This window comes from Poecilia reticulata, chromosome 2 (genome assembly GCF_904066995.2).
Source record: "Poecilia reticulata chromosome 2, P_reticulata-male-v2, whole genome shotgun sequence".
Lineage (NCBI taxonomy): Eukaryota > Metazoa > Chordata > Actinopteri > Cyprinodontiformes > Poeciliidae > Poecilia > Poecilia reticulata.
In genome coordinates, this window is record NC_088831.1 from 16,363,636 (window position 1) to 16,382,947 (window position 19,312).

Below are 19,312 nucleotides of genomic sequence, written 5' to 3' on the forward strand. Positions count from 1 at the left end.
AGGAAACATGATGGAAAATTTGCTACGCCCATATTTAATGTTAGATGTTGACAGAGTATTACTACAGTGGTTTGCCAAAGTATCCATGCCCTTTGAAGTTTTCCTAAGTTCAATGGGTAAAACATTAATATACAAGTGTGAAGTAGAATGAAAGTTAAATAAAACTAAAAATAATTTTTACTAATACAAACTGAAAAGTGCGTTGTGCAAAAGGATTCAGTCCCCCTGAGTCAATACTTAAAAATTAAAACCTGCAATTCTAGCTGCAAATTAAATTCACATTGAATTTCCATGAAATGTTTTTATGTTTGTGATGTAATGTGACAAAATATGGAAAAGTTCATCAGGTATGGTATAAAAGTATACCTGGGTTACAAACTAAATTAGATGATTTGTTTCTTCAGTTCTTTATTCTAATTGTCGTCAGATGTTTGGAGACGTTCTTGAAAGCAGAGACTAGCTATCCTTTCAGTACAGAGGATGCAGTTAAAAATGTCAACTTATGTTGCCTTAAATTTCTGTTTGTTTAACTGATGAGTTTTAACAAATGAACTGAATATTGAAACAAGTATTCGCCTCTTCCTGGTTTATGTTCTTAGCAGGATGGGGCGCAAAACAAAAACATTTTCCAGCTGTCTCTTAGAAACCTCTTGGAGCATAGCACTGATACTGACAGAGGCAATCCTTAGAAGAGCTATGGTAAGTTTGATTTATTCTTTTAATTGACCTCAAAATTGTTTAGCTGTAGTTTGTACTTATGCAAATGTGTACTGGTACCATCTAGTGTTGTTAGTGTTAGGTTGGTGTAAATACTTATCTTTTGGTTTATGATTTTTCCATTTTCATGCTTCCATCCTATTAATCGCCCAGGGTTTAAAATCCAGCCACTTGCTTTCATTGAGTAGTGATGTTTGCGTGCATTTGACCTGCAGTGATTACATGAATTTACCTCAAGCTTCGTTTTATTCTCATGCCATCTTGTTAAACATCGAGCTTCTGCCTGTCAAAACTGACAATTACTCACTTATCATCATCAACTGCATTTAATAACACAATAACACCGTCTGTTTCATAAATCGTTGCTTTTAATTCACTAACGTACTTAGTCTGAGGCTCTTCCACAAGCACAAATTATTAGAAGTGAAAAGTCAAAAATATTTTTTTTATTACTTATGCTTGTTTTATTCTAGAAATTATAAGTTGGACACCTGACTGAAAAGTTTTGGAAAGAGAGTTTTAAGTACTGCAAAGCGCAGCTTGAGGTATTCTTGGCTTAAGTTACTGACAGCAAATAAAGGAAGGAAATGTATCATCTAACTAAACACACAAAAATATTGTAACAAATCTTTTCTGAGAAAGTTACCCAGAGTTTTATGTTTCTACAGTAAGAAAAAGTAGGTCTTTGGAAGACCTGTCCAAAAATTCTGAAAGGAATATAAAGACACCTTACCAGGATGTTTTATCATTTCTCCTTTAAACATTCAAAATATAACATGTAACAAATTTTTTTCACATTTGCAGCTCATGCATGTGCAGAGTACAGCATGACAGGACTCTGTACTCTGATCACTACTTCAGACTTCCAGCACAAGTCTGACTTCTGTCATCTACAGTAATACTCAGATGACTCTGCAGCTGTCAGGTGTATCAGAGATGAACAAGAGGCTGAGTACAGAGAGCTGGTGCAGCGCTTTGTGTCATGGAGGGAACAATCATCTCATCTTAAATGTGAACTAAACAAAGGAGATGATTGTCGATTTCAAACCATATTTCCATCATGGGAGAAGAAGTGGAGGTGGTTGAGGAATATAAATACCTCGGTGCTCAACTGGACAACAGACTGGACTGGAGACGCAACAGTGAAGCAACTATAAGAAGGAACAGAGCAGACTGGACGTGTTGAGGATGATCAGATCATTCAGGGTTTGTACCAAGATGCTGTAGCTGCTGTCATCTGTTGGAGCAGCAGCATCAGGAACAGGGATTTATAAAGGCTCAACAACATGATAAAGAAGGCTGGTTCTGTTCTGGTTCTGTTTATGTTCTGGTGATGACTGAGGAACCTCTGGAGATGATGATGCAAAGAAGGATTCTTTATAGGATCAAGAAAATTATAGACAACCTTGACCATCCTATTTATAAGACTGTCTTGGGAAGGCAGAGCATCTTCAGTCAGAGGCTTCTTCAGATCTCCTGAAGTACAGACCGCTGCAGGAGATCTTTCCTGCCAACAGCCATCACCATCTTCAATACGTCTTGAAAGAATCTAAATTAATGAGCCAATACAACATTTATTTTCCTTTTGATTTGAATTGAATTAATAAAGTATTTTGTAATTGAATTGAATTTTGAATATATTTATAGAATGTTAATGTCACAGGAGGCAGGTTGCAGTATCTGTAGAGTTAGAATGTATTTAATAGACTTCCTAAACCAGGGATAGAAAAGAGCGTAGATAAGTGGATTCAGGCATGAGTTCAAATAAAATAACCAGATCCCAAAATTTGAAAGGAGGTCACTGGACAACAATTCCTGTCCTGCAAAAGCCGGATAGAAATAAGGACAGAAGCTAAGAATAAACACAATTACAACAACACCAAGAGCTGTAGCTGCTTTTCTCTCAGACTTCTTAGCAGTTATGCGAACTGAACCTTGTATACTGACAGCTGCAGTCTGAGACCTCATGGCCCGAGCCTGAGACACAGCCACCACAAACACTCTCATGTACAGAACTAGAATAACTGTAATAGGAGCAAAAAAAGTGAGTACGACATCAAATGTTCCTACTAGAAAATCAATCAAAAGTACACACTCCCCATAACAGGAGTTAAATCTGTCTGGATCTTTCAAATGGTCCTTCATAATCACACCATTGTAAAATGCAGAGCAGCCCCAACACAGACAGATGCAGATTTGAACTCTGCTTTGCGTCATTTTAACATGGTAACTCAAAGGGTCACAGATGGCTATATATCGGTCAACAGATATGAGCACCATGTTTCCTACTGAGGCAGATGTAAGGAGAAAAGAGGTGTAGTTAAAGAGAGCACACATGAGGTTCCCAAAGCCAGCAGCCTCCAGTCAGCAGGATTCTAATGGGCATCAGCAGGTCCGACAAGGAAGTCTGAGACAGCAAGAGAAAGGAGGAACAGGTTGGTGGGAGTGTGGAGCTGCCTGGAAGAAAGAAAAGCAGAAATCAGCACAACAATAACTTCAACAAGTGATACAGAATGTACAGTAAGGAGACATACACCACAAAACAAAACAGAACTACACTTCAGCTGCAGTAAATGTTGGTATAGTGGTCTAGGAAGAGGACAAATACCCCAAAACACTATATAGATCCATTCAGTAATGAACCAACTGATGACAACACAATGAGCAGGAGACAATATACACAGTAATTCACTATTTCAGTTTATGATAATGCCTGAAGTTGGAGATAGAGACGATGACCAGCAAGTTGAGAGTCACAGTCAGTAAAGACACGCAGGACAGCACAATGTAAAGCAAAACGTTCTCAGAAGGAAAGTGCTGGGGCCTTCTGCAGGAAGTGTTGATTAGCTGTGGAAAGCACAGCCCAGCTTCACTCAAAGCCTCCATCGTCAGAGAGAAAGCAGCAGCTGAGCTGCTTCTGTGGTCTGCTGACTGTCTGACTAAATACTGCTTTATAGAACCTGTTTAGTTTCCTCCTCCCATTTCTCAGTACAGTGCATGACATAATTACACACACAACAATTGCAAAATAACCATTTTAACTGTATTCCTTCTTAAGTCTTATGATAGGATATTGTATGGTCAAAGGTTGGGTAGCCAATTCCATTCACGCCCTGAACCTATCTTGTGTCCTTGCTTTAGTTGGGGTTATGAATTGTTGTGTGACAAATGTAATAAAGTTGATCCTGCCTTGTAATTATTTGACCTGCCTGTAGGTGGTGTATGTCATCACTGCCATGATAACCCATCCAGTTTCCACAAGTCTGAACCAGAAGTGATCTGCGCCATCTTGGTAGGGAAGTGCATAAACGACACAAAGTTTACCCATGGCTTTGAGACCAACAAAAAGAAAATATGTGGACTGTTGACCAAAGTGCGAGAGAGAACATGAACAAAATGTCTGCTCTCTGGATCAACCTGAATGAGAGGGAGAAGGAAAATATATCGGACGATGTGAACAAGCTGCCTCCGATCTCCTATGATAACGTTAACTACGTAGTCAACACAAAGTGTTTATACGCCCTAAACAAGCTTCACTGCCTGAAATTCATGGATGCATATAATTAGTATTTCGTCAGCTTTGCTGAGGACAAACAAACTCTCTGTGTGAATAATGAGGTTCTGGTGACTGGCAGACCAAGTACATGTAGTAACAAACATGTAGGCTACATGTCTGTCTTAGATTGCAGATGGGATGGAAAAATGTTATAGTTACTCTGATTATAAGTGAATCAATGCATAACAGTGTTATGATTCTTGTGTAAAGCCCATGTGATCATGGGGAAGTCTTCTGAAACTTTCTCTGAACTCTGTATTATTATAAAGTTGTAGAATATTTTCTTCTTTGCATTCTGATGACATCCTTAGATGCTTAATTTGCTATATGATAGAAAATGTGTATGCTTACAATCTGTCTTGTAGCGAAGTAGATTGTTAAACTGTGTGAATGGAATGAAACCTTTCCTATAAACAGTATGCTGCGTTTTGCGGTTCTTTCTCCTGACTGGGTTCAGTGAGCAGATACTCCAAATGCTGTAAAGCCTTCAAATAAATATTGAAGAATTTATATTCTCTATGGTTTTAGATACAGGTTTCTCCTTAGTCTATTGAAGATAATTTCAACCACAAATAAGATCCAGCGAGTTGGAGAGGTCGAGGGCGACGGGAGATCGGATGCATTGACCAGCCTAAGGAGTTAAACTTCAGCCCACCTTCTAGTTGAATGAGTGGAGTCTGAAGTTTATTGGTGCACCAGGACTTTTTCTGATACTAGTTTTATAAGGTTAAAAAGGCACAAAAAATGGCACACACATACACACACACACCTAAAGAGAATTTAGAGAGACCAATCAACCTGACGGTCATGTTTTGGACTGTGGGAGGAAGCCGGAGAGAACCCACACATGCACAGAGAGGACATGCAAACTCCTGGGTTTGAATCTCCAGGCCGGGATTCAGACTGATGTCAAAACTGAAGTCTATTGCGCAGCTGAACATATGCTGAAACAGGGAGACAAGTTCAATTGCTGTTTTATTAACTTATTTTTTTTCACACAAAACCAGAAGAAGAAATCCCTCTTAGATCTTTTTCATCATAAATAAAAATGTATTTTCATTAACTAATAATCAAGAGTACACAGTTAAAACACTACTTCATTTAATGCTTCAACTCTCTGATCAGGGTAGTATTTTGATATCAGAGGAGCCAGGCTTTAGTATCTGAAGAGAGACAATGAGCTTAATAGATTTTCTGAACCAAGGATAGAAGAAGGCATATATGACAGGGTTCAAGCAGGAGTTGAAATGTGCCAGCCAAATCTCAAAGGGCGCGGACGAAGCGTTCACCGAAGTGTCCGTGCCTTCCAGGGCTGGGAAAAAGTACGGACAGAAACAAAGCAGAAACACAACTACAACAATACCGAGCGTTCTGGCCGCTTTCATCTCATTTCTCCTCACAGCCACAAGGCCAGGTTTGGCAGCTGCAGCTTTTATTTGGGAACGCAGCATTCGAGCCTGGGACAAAGCAACGACAAACACTTTGAAATACAGACATACGATGACAGTGATGGGCATGATGAAGGTAAAAATCATGTCAATTGTCCCTGCAATGTTACTAATGACAACCACACACTCTCCGAAGCAGGAGACAGACGCTCCAGGTTTTACCAAATGATCTTGTAGAAGAAGAAGCCTGTAAAAAACCGAGCCGATCCAGCACAGACTCACACAGACCTGCGCTGTGCTCTTAGTGACCTTGGTGGGGTAATGCAGGGGGTCGCAGATAGCTACGTACCGGTCAAGTGCAATGAGAACCATATTCGCAACAGAAGCAGAGGTAATGACGTAGTCTATAATGTAATAGAGAGTGCACAGGATGTCCCCAAGAAACCAGCAGGCCTCTATGTAGATGATTTCAACCGGCATCAGCAGGAGGCCCACCAGGAGGTCAGACACCGCCAGAGAGAGGAGGAGGAGGTTGGTGGGGGTGTGGAGCTGCCTGTGGAGAGAGGAGAACTTCAGGATACACCCATCCACCCAGCAAGGACTCACACCCACTATGTTAGAAAAAAAATGAGATTAATAGCAACAGCAAACCTAATTGTTAGACCATGAACTAGAACATTACTGAAACAGTTTCTTGTATTTATACAAATAATTTTAGATCACTGTAAGTGCCTGAAATGGGAAATGGAAATGATGACCAGAAGGTTAAGGACCACAGTGATGAAGGAGATGGACGAAAGCAGAACATAAATCAGCATCACTGCGGACCGGGGGTGTGTTGGCTTCCTGCAGGAGGAGTTTAGCTGTGGAACACACAGCTCTGTTCCCTCCAGGGTTTCCATCATTAGACAGGAAAGCCTCTAACCTCTGCAAGCCTCAGACTCCAGCTCTTATAACCCTGGACCTTAAAACCCCTCCTTCTGGATTGCCTGGGAAACATGTTTTTTTATGTGTGTCAATTCGTTAGGACTAGTGTGAGCTTTTTACAATCTTGTGCAAATATATTAAAGGGCCAGTATTATGTAAAATTGACTTTGAGATTTGCATTATGTTATGATGTTACTTTCTCATCAAAATGATACCTGGAGTTTCACCTCAATGCTTTTAAAGATACACATAATGCTTTGAAAAGTTTTAGAAATCCTTTAATCTCCCCTGGCAACCATTCAACTGTGCAAAATACATCTGTGGACCTAACTCCTCTATCAAGGCGCAGTTCCTCCTTAGCATTGCATTTTCTGAGTTTCTGCCTCATAGAACAGTTCTCCCTGTGACTCCCCCACTCAGCTCCTTCAGACTAGCCAGCAGCAATTAGCAAACACCTGGTGGAACTGCTCATCTGCCGAGCTCATTATAGGAGCTACTTCTCAGTGCAATGCTGCTAAAAATGTTGTTAAAGGGTTAATAGAGGAGCCATGTTGTGATGACTTCCTGAAGGAGGAGTGTCAGAAATTTAGGGATGTTAAATTAAATTAATTAATTTCAAGGTGTTAAATTAGGAAGTAACATTTTTTAAAGTGTTTAAATAATATGTAGGTATATATTCTATTTCCTGCAGAATAGATTAGTGTGAAGTCTGAGGCTTACAGTTAGGAGACACCAATGTGAGACACTGATGTTTCCATTAAATAAGAAGTGCAATTAAAATTACACATTAATAAGTTCATTCATGATTTGTGCCAGTGGCAGCATACAGTAGTTGATCATGTAACTCGTGTGATGCAAAAAAAAAAAAAAAGTTTCCTTTGCAGTTTTGCAAAAATAAATCAATTTTGATAAGGCTAAAAAAACCGTACCCCAGTGCCAAAAAATTAGGTCAGAAATCAAGAGCTTTTTTTTCAAAATTGCAGAGTTTCTATTAATCAAATTTAATCTCGGAATGTCATATTGTGCATTTATGTGGTGAATGGAAAAGCAGCTATTGTACACAGCAAATTCAAAAGTGTTAAATGTTTTGGTGTTAGTAGATTTTCTGCAAAAGCAGAGTTAATTTTACTCTAATAGAGTCACATTCTGTTTATGTAACTCTGGGGTGTATATTATTAGTAGTTGATAGGTATTTTCCTAGAACCTACATAAAAGAACCACAGACAACGTATATGAATTTATGACTAAACTTCTGCAAGCAAAAGGAGAAGACTCTGTCAACTGCTTCTCAGAGCTGTTCACAGAGCGTTCTGCTTCTCTTTGGATACAGCTTGTCTTTTATTCTCAAACTTCAAAGAGGGAGGATAGGCAAGATAGACAGCAGAGGAAAAACAGCAAAGGTCGTAAAACATTTTACCTAAACAAAGCAAAGGTCGTAAACCAATTTAACATCTGGCCCTGACTGAGCCCGGTTCAAATCTCGGTCAAACTGTTTCACATGAAGATAACAGGCAGCTGTGACTTCCAGGTCAGTTCACACATACAGTTTAAACAAGAGAACACTTTAACCTGAAAGTAACAACAAAATGATAATACCAAAAAATCTCTATCATTCCCCCCTTTTATCATTCACCATGTGTGTAAACCTTATTCAAAAGCCAAGCATAGAAAAGAAAGAAATAAAATAGAACCAAGAAATGCAAAATATATACATCTTTTGTCCTAGTCTAAACATAAAAATTACACAATGATCATAATGAATAAATGAAATAAACAAAAACAAAAGAAAGAAACAGCAAAAATCAAACGCAGTTTCTCATCCCTAACACCACTGTTTTCACATTTTGGTGTAGGAATCATTCAGCAAATGAATTAATCTGTTTATTGATTACAGAACACCATCATTGTTCAGAAAATCGTCAGAATCTCAAAACAAGTCATCTTCATTCGTCTCATAGGATGCCTTGCTAGCTGATAACTGACAACAGTTGTGTTACTTGTCTTAAACATCATACTTCGTAGGTATGGAATAATGCAAACCTTAAAAGGACAGAACAGAACCGAAACAATCAGAATAGGTGTCACGAGCTTTAACAGTAAAGTCCACCATGGACCAGACATGAACCATGAAAACAAATCAAAAAGGAAAAATGTGATCCTCGCGTAGCACCGTCTACACAATGTTAAGTTCCTCCAGGCCATGTAGAGCATCAGAAATAGTTCCACCAGTTCCTGTTTCGTCAGGAACACGCTGGGCCAATGATTTACAAACACCTCCCTGAGAGGCTGTGAGCAGGTCCAGCACAATACGATTTGCAAAACCATGTTCTCAGTTCAGTCAGCCCTCTCATGGAGCCGTTGCCAGCCGGTGTGCGCTGTTGATGAGTTGCAGTAATCCATATCTGTGATTCAACGTGGTCCTGAACTTCTCCTAATCCAACTCCTGGGAACATGCTCTGCATGAACTTTTCACCTCCGGTCCAGATCTTGAATTTCCCATGGAACTCCAGTGTCCGTAGTGAGGCCTCCCCAGCGTTTGACCTCAGGCATCACGCTTGGAGCAGACAGCCAGAATGTGTCGTCCTTTCCTGATGAGTACAATCAGGTACAGGAAGTACCAGTCTGCAATCACCCGTGAACCATAGTCTCCTGGCACTATGGTACTGCACAGCGTTGTCTCCTGTCGTCCAATGTCCGATCTGTGATGTTGAAACTCCTCTCCTGAAGCATGTTGTCACAGTCTGGGTTGTCCTTCCAGACTTTGCAGTGTGGAGTCATCCTTTGACCCCTACAGGCGATGCAGTTGATGTAATCCGGTGTCGTTTCGCAGTGGGTGTAAACTCTGTTACACAAGTTCCAAGGTAACATTCCAAGAGAAACGTGTCCGTTGTTGAACACGCAGCTCCTCAGAGACCCGGGTTTAGCTCCTGCTAAAGAAATGGTCTCTGGTATTTTCCATGCGGTTAGTGGAAATGGAAATACGTCAGCATTAAAGGAACAGTTCATAGATCCAAAAAGTTCCTTCACGGCATCTCCTATCTGAAGTAGAACAGAATAGTCATTTTTACACCATTTGCATCCCTTTGCTGGGGACGCTTAGTCGTGTTGTGTGCTCAGGCCATAGAGACACATCTGTTTGTCATCCGTGATGTGTCCTACACGCAGACCTGAGTTGTGTGTGGCGATTGGCAGCTGCGCACACACATAGCAGTTCACAGCATGTCCCTCGTACGCGGTTCTATTCATTAGTTTCCACCACAGGTGATGCTGCAGTCACAGCGCAGTAGAAGATCCATCTGGCATATGGAGTCCCCATTGCTGCTCGGCGCACAGAGATGTCAGAACCCCCATACTAAAGACGGGGAATCTTAAGCGTTTCTTCACCGGGTTTGAGACGAGCTACCCTAAAAAATAGCCCCCCTTTGAAGTCCGGCCTTCCTCCCTCCGCCTACTTAGGGTTCAAACACTCTCTGCAGCTTGCAGTGACTTAGATGTATCCAGCTGGGTCTTTACGACTGTTGGTGTGGTCATCAGCACCTGGAAGGGTTCTTTTATGACCTTTATGTAGACCCAGTTTCCTGGCTGGATGGGGGTGGTTTATTTATTTCCTGTAGAGGAGAACAGTCAGACGGCAGTAAATTTGCATTTAACACCTCTTTCTGTTTCAGGATCCTGATCATATAATCTACCAATGTTTGTTCTTCATCAGCTTTCTGTAAGTCTGGAGCAAACAGAGGCAATATGTAAGCTCTCCCATAAATTTGTCAAAGCAGGCTTTGCTGGAACTACTTCAACTCTTTTAGAAAAAGCATCAATCATCACCAAACAATATTTATGTGGTCCACTTTGTGTGAGTTCAATAAAGTCCATATGCGTTGTTTGAAATGGATGAGGGTTTGGGAAACTTCCTCTTCTGGTCTAATGTTTCCTTGAGGATTGTTTCTGACACAAACTGGACATGCAGTACAAAATTTTTAAGTAAGAATTAATCCATATGTGGTAATGTGGTAAAATGCTGTTGTAGCATAGAGACCATCCCCCCTGTGACACATGACAATGTCCATGTGTCAAAATGCTGCCGCTCTAAATAGAGATTTTGGAAGGACCGACTTCTATTACTGAAAAAATTTATCATCATTCAGTGTCGCCCCTTTAGTTATCCACATTTGTTTTCTGCGTTGGAGCATTATCTTGCATGTCTTTAACACAGCTTTGTCTATTACTTGAGATCTTCTATCTGTATTGAGAAATTGTCTCCCCCATGCTTCCCAGTTGCAGCTTCCTTTGCTACTTATCAGCTAATCTATTGCCATTTGAAACCTCATCCTGTTCCGTGGTGTGCGCTGCACACTTACAAACTGCTAGTTCAGCTGGTAAATGTATGGCCTGCAAAAGATTCTTAAGCAAGGATGCATGGGTGACTGGTTTCCCTGTAGATGTATCAAATTCATCAAAGCATAACTCTTCCTAAATAAAAATGACCATCCTGAAATTAAACCAAAACCTCAAATCCTCTAATTTCCATTTCTTTTGAATTTATGACTATCAATCAAATCTGGATTAAAATGTTCTAGACTGAAGTCTAGAAAATGTTGCTTTTAATCACAATCATCAGGTTTAGTAGCCGTTTACAAGGTTGCTTAAAGTCTCAGACTTTCTCTTAACCTCGCATTTCAGACCAGTTAACAATGGTTTTATATTTTAAATTAAATGGTCAATAATTTATCCGTTACTCAATTTAGCAGTAAAATTTCTCTCTTCTCAAAACAATTGTCATTCATCCCAATATAAAACACACAAACACAATCCCAATCAATTTATAGATTCTTATATAATTAAACTCTAAGTTAAGCGTTTCAGTTAAATGCAAAGAAATACTCCATAGTATTTCAACACTGCAATATCAATTAAGTTCAACACTTAGATATGTTTAATTTAGTTCCAAACTTGTATATTTATTTCAAAGAAAATAAAACATTTGCAAATCATTATTAGTTTTGAATCTAATAATTTAGTTGGTGTAATTTAGCCGTATCACACTCAGTTTTTTTTCCTTCTTAACTTGTAACCATTACAGTTTTTCCTTCACAGTTTCCCAATCTATGGCTCGTGGGCCCTAAAAGGATCACTGGTCCTTCTGTTAAGGACTGAGTTAATGGGTACAAAATGAAAGATTTTTATTTAACATTGTACCTTAAAACCTTCAAAATGTTCTTTTCTAAATAGATAATTCCTTCCTGCTAGTAAGTAAGCAAACAAGTCCTCATTACAGTAGCAGTGTGTGTCACAGCAGTGTGTGTGTATAACTTATCTGCATTTCTCCTTTCTGTCTTGCTTCTCGCTTCCCCCTCCTGCTGCTGGCGTCGCTGCAGCTGGTCCTCCCTCTGTCTCTTCTCCAGCTCCCTGTCAGTCCAACTGGCTCTGGTGTTGGATTATTTATAAGTTGTCCAGACCGTCCCTTAGTCCACCAATGAAACAAGCGGCAAACAGTTCAGTTTGCTTTCTTTTTCCAAACGTCTAGCAGGACTCCATACAGTAGTTTTGCTGCATGGCAGTTCCCAGATGTCAAGGAATTAGGACCAGTGGACACTTTATTGCCTTCAGTGTCCAGTTGGTAGAAATCGTCCTGTCCTTTTCGCTTCTTTATCAACTGGCTGGTGATAAAGGAGGGAGTCATCTGATTGGCAGGACAGATCTGAGCTGAGGTCAGAGGTCAGACGCAGCGCAGCGAGGCTCAGACAGAGGAAAAGAAAGAAGCAAATAAGAGTCAATTATAACTTTCTTTACTTTTCATCGTATAGCTTTTAGCCACTTATTATCCAACTTTTTAAGAAGTCATAAACCATTTCCTTATTCAAACACATATAAACATGAAACATGTTAAAAGCTGTAGTCTCTTTCATCATGTTCACCATTAACTTGTAAAATGTAGAATGTAAGTTTAAGTTAACTTCATCTAAGACACGTCTCACCAGAGAACAATGGATTTCTCTAAATTGTTGATCTCAGTGCTGCAGACTGTGAAGTCAGCGGGCAGCCCTCCTCTCAAGGCCTAAGAGTTACGAGGCTGGACAATGTCCAGGTCGGTACCTTACTCTGACCGCTGACCCCTCCAGATAGACAGCTAAGAATCATTTCACCAAGTTGGTGTTATAATATTATTCCGACACAATACATTAAACATTGTTCTCTGAGGACAATTTTATTATTTAGTTTTATTTTTCAGCTTCTCCTCCTTCAGGAAAGTCATGATTCCACTTTTAGCATACAAAGAAGTTGTTCCCATGTTGTTATTTCAGTGAGACCTCTCTTTACTGGTTTTTCTTTAAAGGTGTAGGAAGCTCAAAAAGAAAAACAAAACAAACATCAGTATTTCTTAAAACAAATTATTTCTCACTTGTGAGGTTTAAACCTAACATTAGTAGCATTAAAAATTATTTGCATACATTGATTTCTTACAGGAATTCAATTTCTTTTATGGTTTTACTTAACGTCTTAAACTGCATGCACATGTCTCTAGCATTTCATCAATTTGGACTGGGGTTTGTGTTTTTGGGGTGTGGTAGAGTCTGATCATGCTGAAGATTTCTCCTATTTGTGGTCTCCTCACTCCACCACCCCTCTTGTCGCCCCGTGCAACATTCTTTGAAGGGCAGTTTCTTGCCCAGTGACCAATATTGCCACAAATCCAGCAGCCTTTTGAATACCATAGATTTTGTGGGGTGTTATTTGGGGTCCTCGCCTATCGTGACCTCCTCTGCCTCTGCCTCTTCCACGGCCTTTTGTCCGGTCGTTGGAAAAGGCAGAGGTATATAAACCTCCAAATTTCTCCAGGTGAAAAACATCTGATCCTTTCACAGCTTTCCTGACCTCTTCTAAGGTACAGGGTCTAAAGATATATAAGTTTTGTGTCCCTTCCTTTAGGGAAGGATACAGTCGTGTTGCTGGAACAGCAGCGGCTGATACTGGGCAGACGGAGCTGCTGAAGCAGCCAGGGGAGAGGTGGCTGCAGGAGCTTGCTCTCCCTGCACCGCTGCAGCATTCCGTGTGCTTGGAATTACTTTATTTTCTTCCTTCTCTATAATTAAGTTTTTAGATTCATTTAACCATAATTTAGCACACCTCAGCTCATTCTCCTTTTTTTTTTTTTTTTTTTTTTTTTTTTTTATTCCCATTTTCTTTCTACACTACTCTCCAAAATTCCCACAATTGTTTGCCATTGATCGATTTTAGCTTCCATCTATTTTATATTTCTTTCTCCATTTTTCATGTGTACAGTGCTACCAGGAACCCTGGACAGCATGTACTTTTCATCCCCATCGGCGCCCTTACCGAGTGATGAATTACAAGAATGTTTATTTCCCATATTTAAAACACTTGCAATTTCAGCTTAAAAATATTATTTATTTGAAATTATTTAAATTTGGTCCAGGTTCGTTGACTCCTAGGGAGTCCTATGAACTGGAGCTCTTTTCAGTGGGCCAGCAATTAAAATACCTTGTTGTGGTATTCCCCGCTTCGCCTCTTTCGAGTGGGAGAATCTTGCCTATTGCATCCACAAGAGGTTTGCTGCTTAAATCCACTGTTTTATATGAGGTAAAACACAGAGCGGTATTTAAACCTCCAATCACTCTCACACACACAAAGCAGCAGTAGCAAACCAGCAATATAAGCACAGTAATGACTCTATGATTTAGCGCAACATTATCTGTTTTTGCCTTGTCAGAAAACTCAGCACCAGTCATGTTTTACCCATCAAAAAATCAAAACCACACAGCAATGACAAGCTTCCTATCCGCCTGAGGACGTGCCCTTATGGGGTCTCCTCGAACAGAGTTTTAGCAGAGCGACATCATACAAGGATTCTCAGACCTCAGAGTTTTAGCAGAGCGACATCATACAAGGATTCTCAAACCACAGAGTTTTAGCAGAGCGACATCATACAAGGGAACTCAAACCACTAAAATAGCCATTTTAAAATTCACCTACGTTTCTGTAGTTTTCGGGTTGTCCAGTCGGATCTCGTCACTCCGCCGTTGGCAGACAAAGTCGGACCTACGGCGCTGGCCCAGCGAAGAATTCTACTTCCTGGGTCTTTCTTTCCAGGTCCAAATGACTTCTGGCCATGCATGGATTCAGCGCGTCTTCCTCTGCCTGACAGCGGTCGGTATGAGAGATCCCGGGTTCGGCACCAAAATGATAGGTATTTCCTAGAACCTACATAAAAGAACCACAGACAACGTATATGAATTTATGACTAAACTTCTGCAAGCAAAAGGAGAAGACTCTGTCAACTGCTTCTCAGAGCTGTTCACAGAGCGTTCTGCTTCTCTTTGGATACAGCTTGTCTTTTATTCTCAAACTTCAAAGAGGGAGGATAGGCAAGATAGACAGCAGAGGAAAAACAGCAAAGGTCGTAAAACATTTTACCTAAACAAAGCAAAGGTCGTAAACCAATTTAACATCTGGCCCCTGATCTGAGCCCGGTTCAAATCTCGGTCAAACTGTTTCACATGAAGATAACAGGCAGCTGTGACTTCCAGGTCAGTTCACACATACAGTTTAAACAAGAGAACACTTTAACCTGAAAGTAACAACAAAATGATAATACCAAAAAATCTCTATCAGTAGTTAAAACCCAGTGTTAAAATAAAGTGTTTCCGTTTCAAATCCAGAGGTGTTAAAATAGAATCAATAACTCTTTACTTCTTAACTCTGATCTCCACCAGCGGCTCTAACACTGAAGCAGTTAATTCACTGACTCCGCCCCCTGAATCACAGATTCCCACTGAAGCGAAGCGACAGAAGCCAAGTTATTTCAGGACTATTTACTTTCCACCTGTCTGAGGTGTTTACTGCGCTTGGTAAGTAATTTTTTTCTGAAATGGATTTTAACTATTATTTTGAGTTGAGCTCAACCTGTATGATAAACGTCACATTCACCACGCGGCTCGGTGTTAGTTAGCATATTTAGCTTAGCATGCCGAATGTTAGCGGAGTACAAGTGTGGAAAAAAATCGAGCCGGTGAACATTCAATTAAATTATTGGCTAAATTGAACAGATCTTTTTTATGCTGAGAGCATTATTTTGTGTTGTGTCTTCTTATATACGTTTTGCAGCATGTTTTAATCCTTTTATTGCCTTTTTGTATATATTAGAACCAGTTTGGTTGAGGATGAATCGCCAGTCGTCAGCCTAACCTCTCCCTCCCGATCCCTCCATGGATTCTTCGTAGATTCAAGCTCCAAAAATGATTATGTAAGTGTTAATATCTCTGAAACCCTACATTTCCGTAATTGATGCTTGTTGTTAGAGTTGTAGTAAAAATGTATTCCTTCGTTCCACTTCTCATTGTTATGTTTTTGTTTGTTACGATCCAGAGCCCGACACTGGCTGTCCTACTCAGAGACTGAAGACTGTCCGATGCAGTAGAGAAGCATGCTGATGTCTCCGGCCAAACGTCACGAACAGAACAACAACCTGAAGACAGTCTGTTAGTGAGTGGACATCTCTTTGGTGGAGTGCAGAGAGGAACTGTCTCTTATCAACAGAAACATAAACTGGATAAGAAATGATGGATCTGATTATCAGGTTGGTCTGTTATGTACTGTAATATCTAGGGCTGAAACGATTCCTCGAGTGATTTGAGTACCTCGATTATTAAAATTCCTCGAGGAAAATTGACCTGCCTCGAAGCTTCGTTAATTTATGTTTAATCATTTAGCGCACCGTGTTTCAGCCGGAACATTATTTGCGTTGAGCGGAGCTCTGACTTCCGCCTCTGAGTTGTTGACGGAAGCTACGTGTTAGCGGCATAACGTCCAATCTTCAAGTTCGGCCAGTGGGGATTTTACTGATTGGTGATAATTCCGGATTTTCATCGTTTTTGTGGGACCAATAAACATCCTTAAAATGACCGGCGCGATGCCGGGAGTTCGGCAGCCTTTCTGCTCCGGAGCTGCTGGTTGAACGGCGGGAAGAAGCTGAGGAGGATTTATACAGGTGAGCGGAGAGACTGAACACGGCGGGCGGTTGATGCTTACAGGGTAAGAGCAGCTTTACGGACGAACCGCACAATAAACTTATATCATCCCGGTCTGAACAAACGGGAGGCGGAACATGGCTGGTAGATGAGTTTCTGAACGGAGGAGCCGTAAATATCCTATTTTGCTCCTCCAGTCTACAAAAAAGTAACTGGTAGGGAAGCTCAAATGTGGAAAAAATAGACTGATATTGATATCCGATAGCAACACTGGCGTTATGGAAGATTTACCAATATTTTATTTCATAATTGTTTTTATCCGATTACTCGATTAATCGTAAGAAAAATCTATAGATTACTCGATTACTAAAATAATCGTCTACAACAGCCCTAGTAATATCCAGTAATCTACCTGTTAAAAGAAATTTTACTCTTATCATATTACATGAACTGCTTGCTTTACTTTTTCCACCTTGTACATTGAACAATTTCATGCCTATTGTATTGAAGAAAAATGAATTAAACATACTGCATTTTGTATTGCACAGCTGATATGTCAAACCATTTGATAACCAATATGTGAATGAAAGCAACATGTGAAACATACACATTAATCCACATTGTAATATGTTTCGTAGTTATGGTGCATGTTTTGAAATAAATGCATTTGAGAAAATCATTGCCTCTTTATTAAATGTTTATTTTCCAAATAATTTTTAAAAGTTCAAAACAATAAAATACAGTTTAATATTAATTACAAATAACTCTCATGAAGTAAAAAATATTCTCTGTGAGAGTCAATATAAAGATCTAACACTGAATTAGTGTTAGTGTTAAATTACTAACTCCAGCAGATTTGATATTTGACACTTTATAAGAGTTAAGGTACTAACTCTCCAAAAAGAGTTAAATTAACACTTTCTGGTGTGGACCCATATAGACACTTTAAAAGTGTTGAAATCAAATCTGACAGAGTTAATTTGGGCCTGCTGGATTTGCTGTGTACCAGCTGCTGCATTGGTCAGTCAGGCTTAAGTGAGGCTGCCATGCCATTCATACCACTATGATTTTTATCTGAATATGAATATTTCTGCACTCTTTATTTAATGCTGTTACTCTACATGGCAAAAAAAAAGGTGAAAATTGAAGTTGAAAATGAGTTTAAACAATGCAGTAACAAATTTAATAATTTGATCCAACTTGGTTTTGATGCATACACTGATGTGTTTGTGACAATGATGACAACAGAGATTATATTGAAAACTTTTAATGATCTTTAGTTTTTTTCCAGTGTAAAATAACTTCTTACTCCTACCATGAAAACAAACACATTGTATCGTTAAGAGCTCCGCTGGGTTCTCTACACCTCCAGGTGTGAAGCTCATTAGTCGGGTGACTGACTGTGAACGTCTGTAGTGAGGGAAGTGTTCACACGTGTTTTCCTTAGTGTCAACTGATGACATCGGTGAAGTTAGATGTGGGAACTGGAGGAGAAACAAAGCAATGAATTAAAACATGATGCAACAATAACAAGTGTTTCCCATTTGTTTAGCTACTTTGTTTTCTGCCACAGCTTTAAACTTTCTTATACAGCTTACTCAAGTTTTGGTTTTTATTTTATTTTGAAACACTCCAATGGATGCCATCTCTGACCAGTCTGTTTCTCTCTTTCTTATTGCTGAAATGCTAAAAGATGAGCTCTTATTAGAGTCCCTTAATCCTAACCTGTCTAACCATAGATTATTGTTTACAATTTAAAGAAAACGACCTAAAACAGAGGAATTAATATCCTTCCCTGTTGTGAAATTGGATACGGATTTGTCAGTCAACTTTAACCAAAACATTTGGTCTCAGAGACATCTAGAACTTTACAAATGACTATAAACTTTGATCTACAACTAATACAAAACGATACCCTCCATAGAGTACACGATACAGGCCAACCAGTTCATCTGTTCAGAGGTTCTGGTGCCAGATATCTGAAGATGTATCAAAGTGTCTGAAATGTAATATTTCCATCCTCTCCATGAGTTTGCTTAGATGGCCAATGAGTCATCTGAGTTGCGCCATTATCCTCCTGGCGCATCTTAGATGTCCAGTAGGATGGCAGGGCAGGCGTCCTGGTGGATATGTTCCCAAGATTTTGAGCCAGTAATTGTGCCAGTGCCCGGCCCATCTCATTTATTGGAATGATTTATCCTAAGCTGTCTGCCTATGGCTGCTATAACATCCTGCAATGTGTGTGTGTGTGGGGGGTGGGGGGGGTTGTAGCATGCAGACTCAAAATTTGCCTCAGCACTTCATTAATAAAACTGTTTCTCAGTTTCAAATGGGCATCAGTCTTCCCATGTTCTTCCTCAAAGGAAAGACAGGGAACATAGGAAGGTCTCTGAAAGAGGTCCTCCATAACATCGCTCTCATAATCATTGGGGGGAAGAGTTCCTGTTTGTCCTAGTCATGGTCTTATAAGGTCCCCATGACATCAAAGTCTCCTTCTTGAAACTCCTCCTCTTCCTGCTGCTGGAACCATCCATCTATCCATCCACTTATCAGAGGTTTGGTCGCTGGGCAGCAGTCTAAGTTGGGAGGCCCAGGCTTCCTTCTCCCCAACCATTTGTTCCAGGGGAATCCCAAGGCGTTCTCAGCCCAGCTGAAAGACATGACCTAGGTCTTCCTCTGGGTCTCATCCCAGAACACCTCACCAAGGGCTTGTCCAGGAAGAAACCTGACCAGTCCAAGTC

The 19,312-nt window shown here is 40.0% G+C and overlaps 1 protein-coding gene, 1 long non-coding RNA gene and 1 pseudogene across 2 annotated transcripts; 1 reads left to right on the top strand and 2 right to left on the bottom strand.

The window, feature by feature from the left end:
• Positions 1-1,113: 1,113 nt before the first annotated feature.
• On the bottom strand, positions 1,114-4,045 carry LOC145554425 (trace amine-associated receptor 13c-like; annotated as a pseudogene).
• Positions 4,046-5,271: 1,226 nt separating this feature from the next.
• LOC103457066 (trace amine-associated receptor 13c-like) lies at positions 5,272-7,073 on the bottom strand. The gene is made up of 2 exons (XM_081614108.1): positions 7,044-7,073; positions 5,272-6,231 (listed from the first exon to the last, which is right to left on the bottom strand). The coding sequence occupies exons 1-2, from the start codon at positions 7,071-7,073 to the stop codon at positions 5,395-5,397; spliced, it is 867 nt and encodes a 288-aa protein (XP_081470234.1). The 3' UTR covers positions 5,272-5,394.
• An 8,147-nt stretch (positions 7,074-15,220) lies between these two features.
• Positions 15,221-17,199, top strand: LOC145548074 (uncharacterized). The gene is made up of 3 exons (XR_014084363.1): positions 15,221-15,452; positions 15,748-15,847; positions 15,970-17,199. It is a non-coding gene; the product is annotated as an uncharacterized LOC145548074 (long non-coding RNA).
• Positions 17,200-19,312: the final 2,113 nt, after the last annotated feature.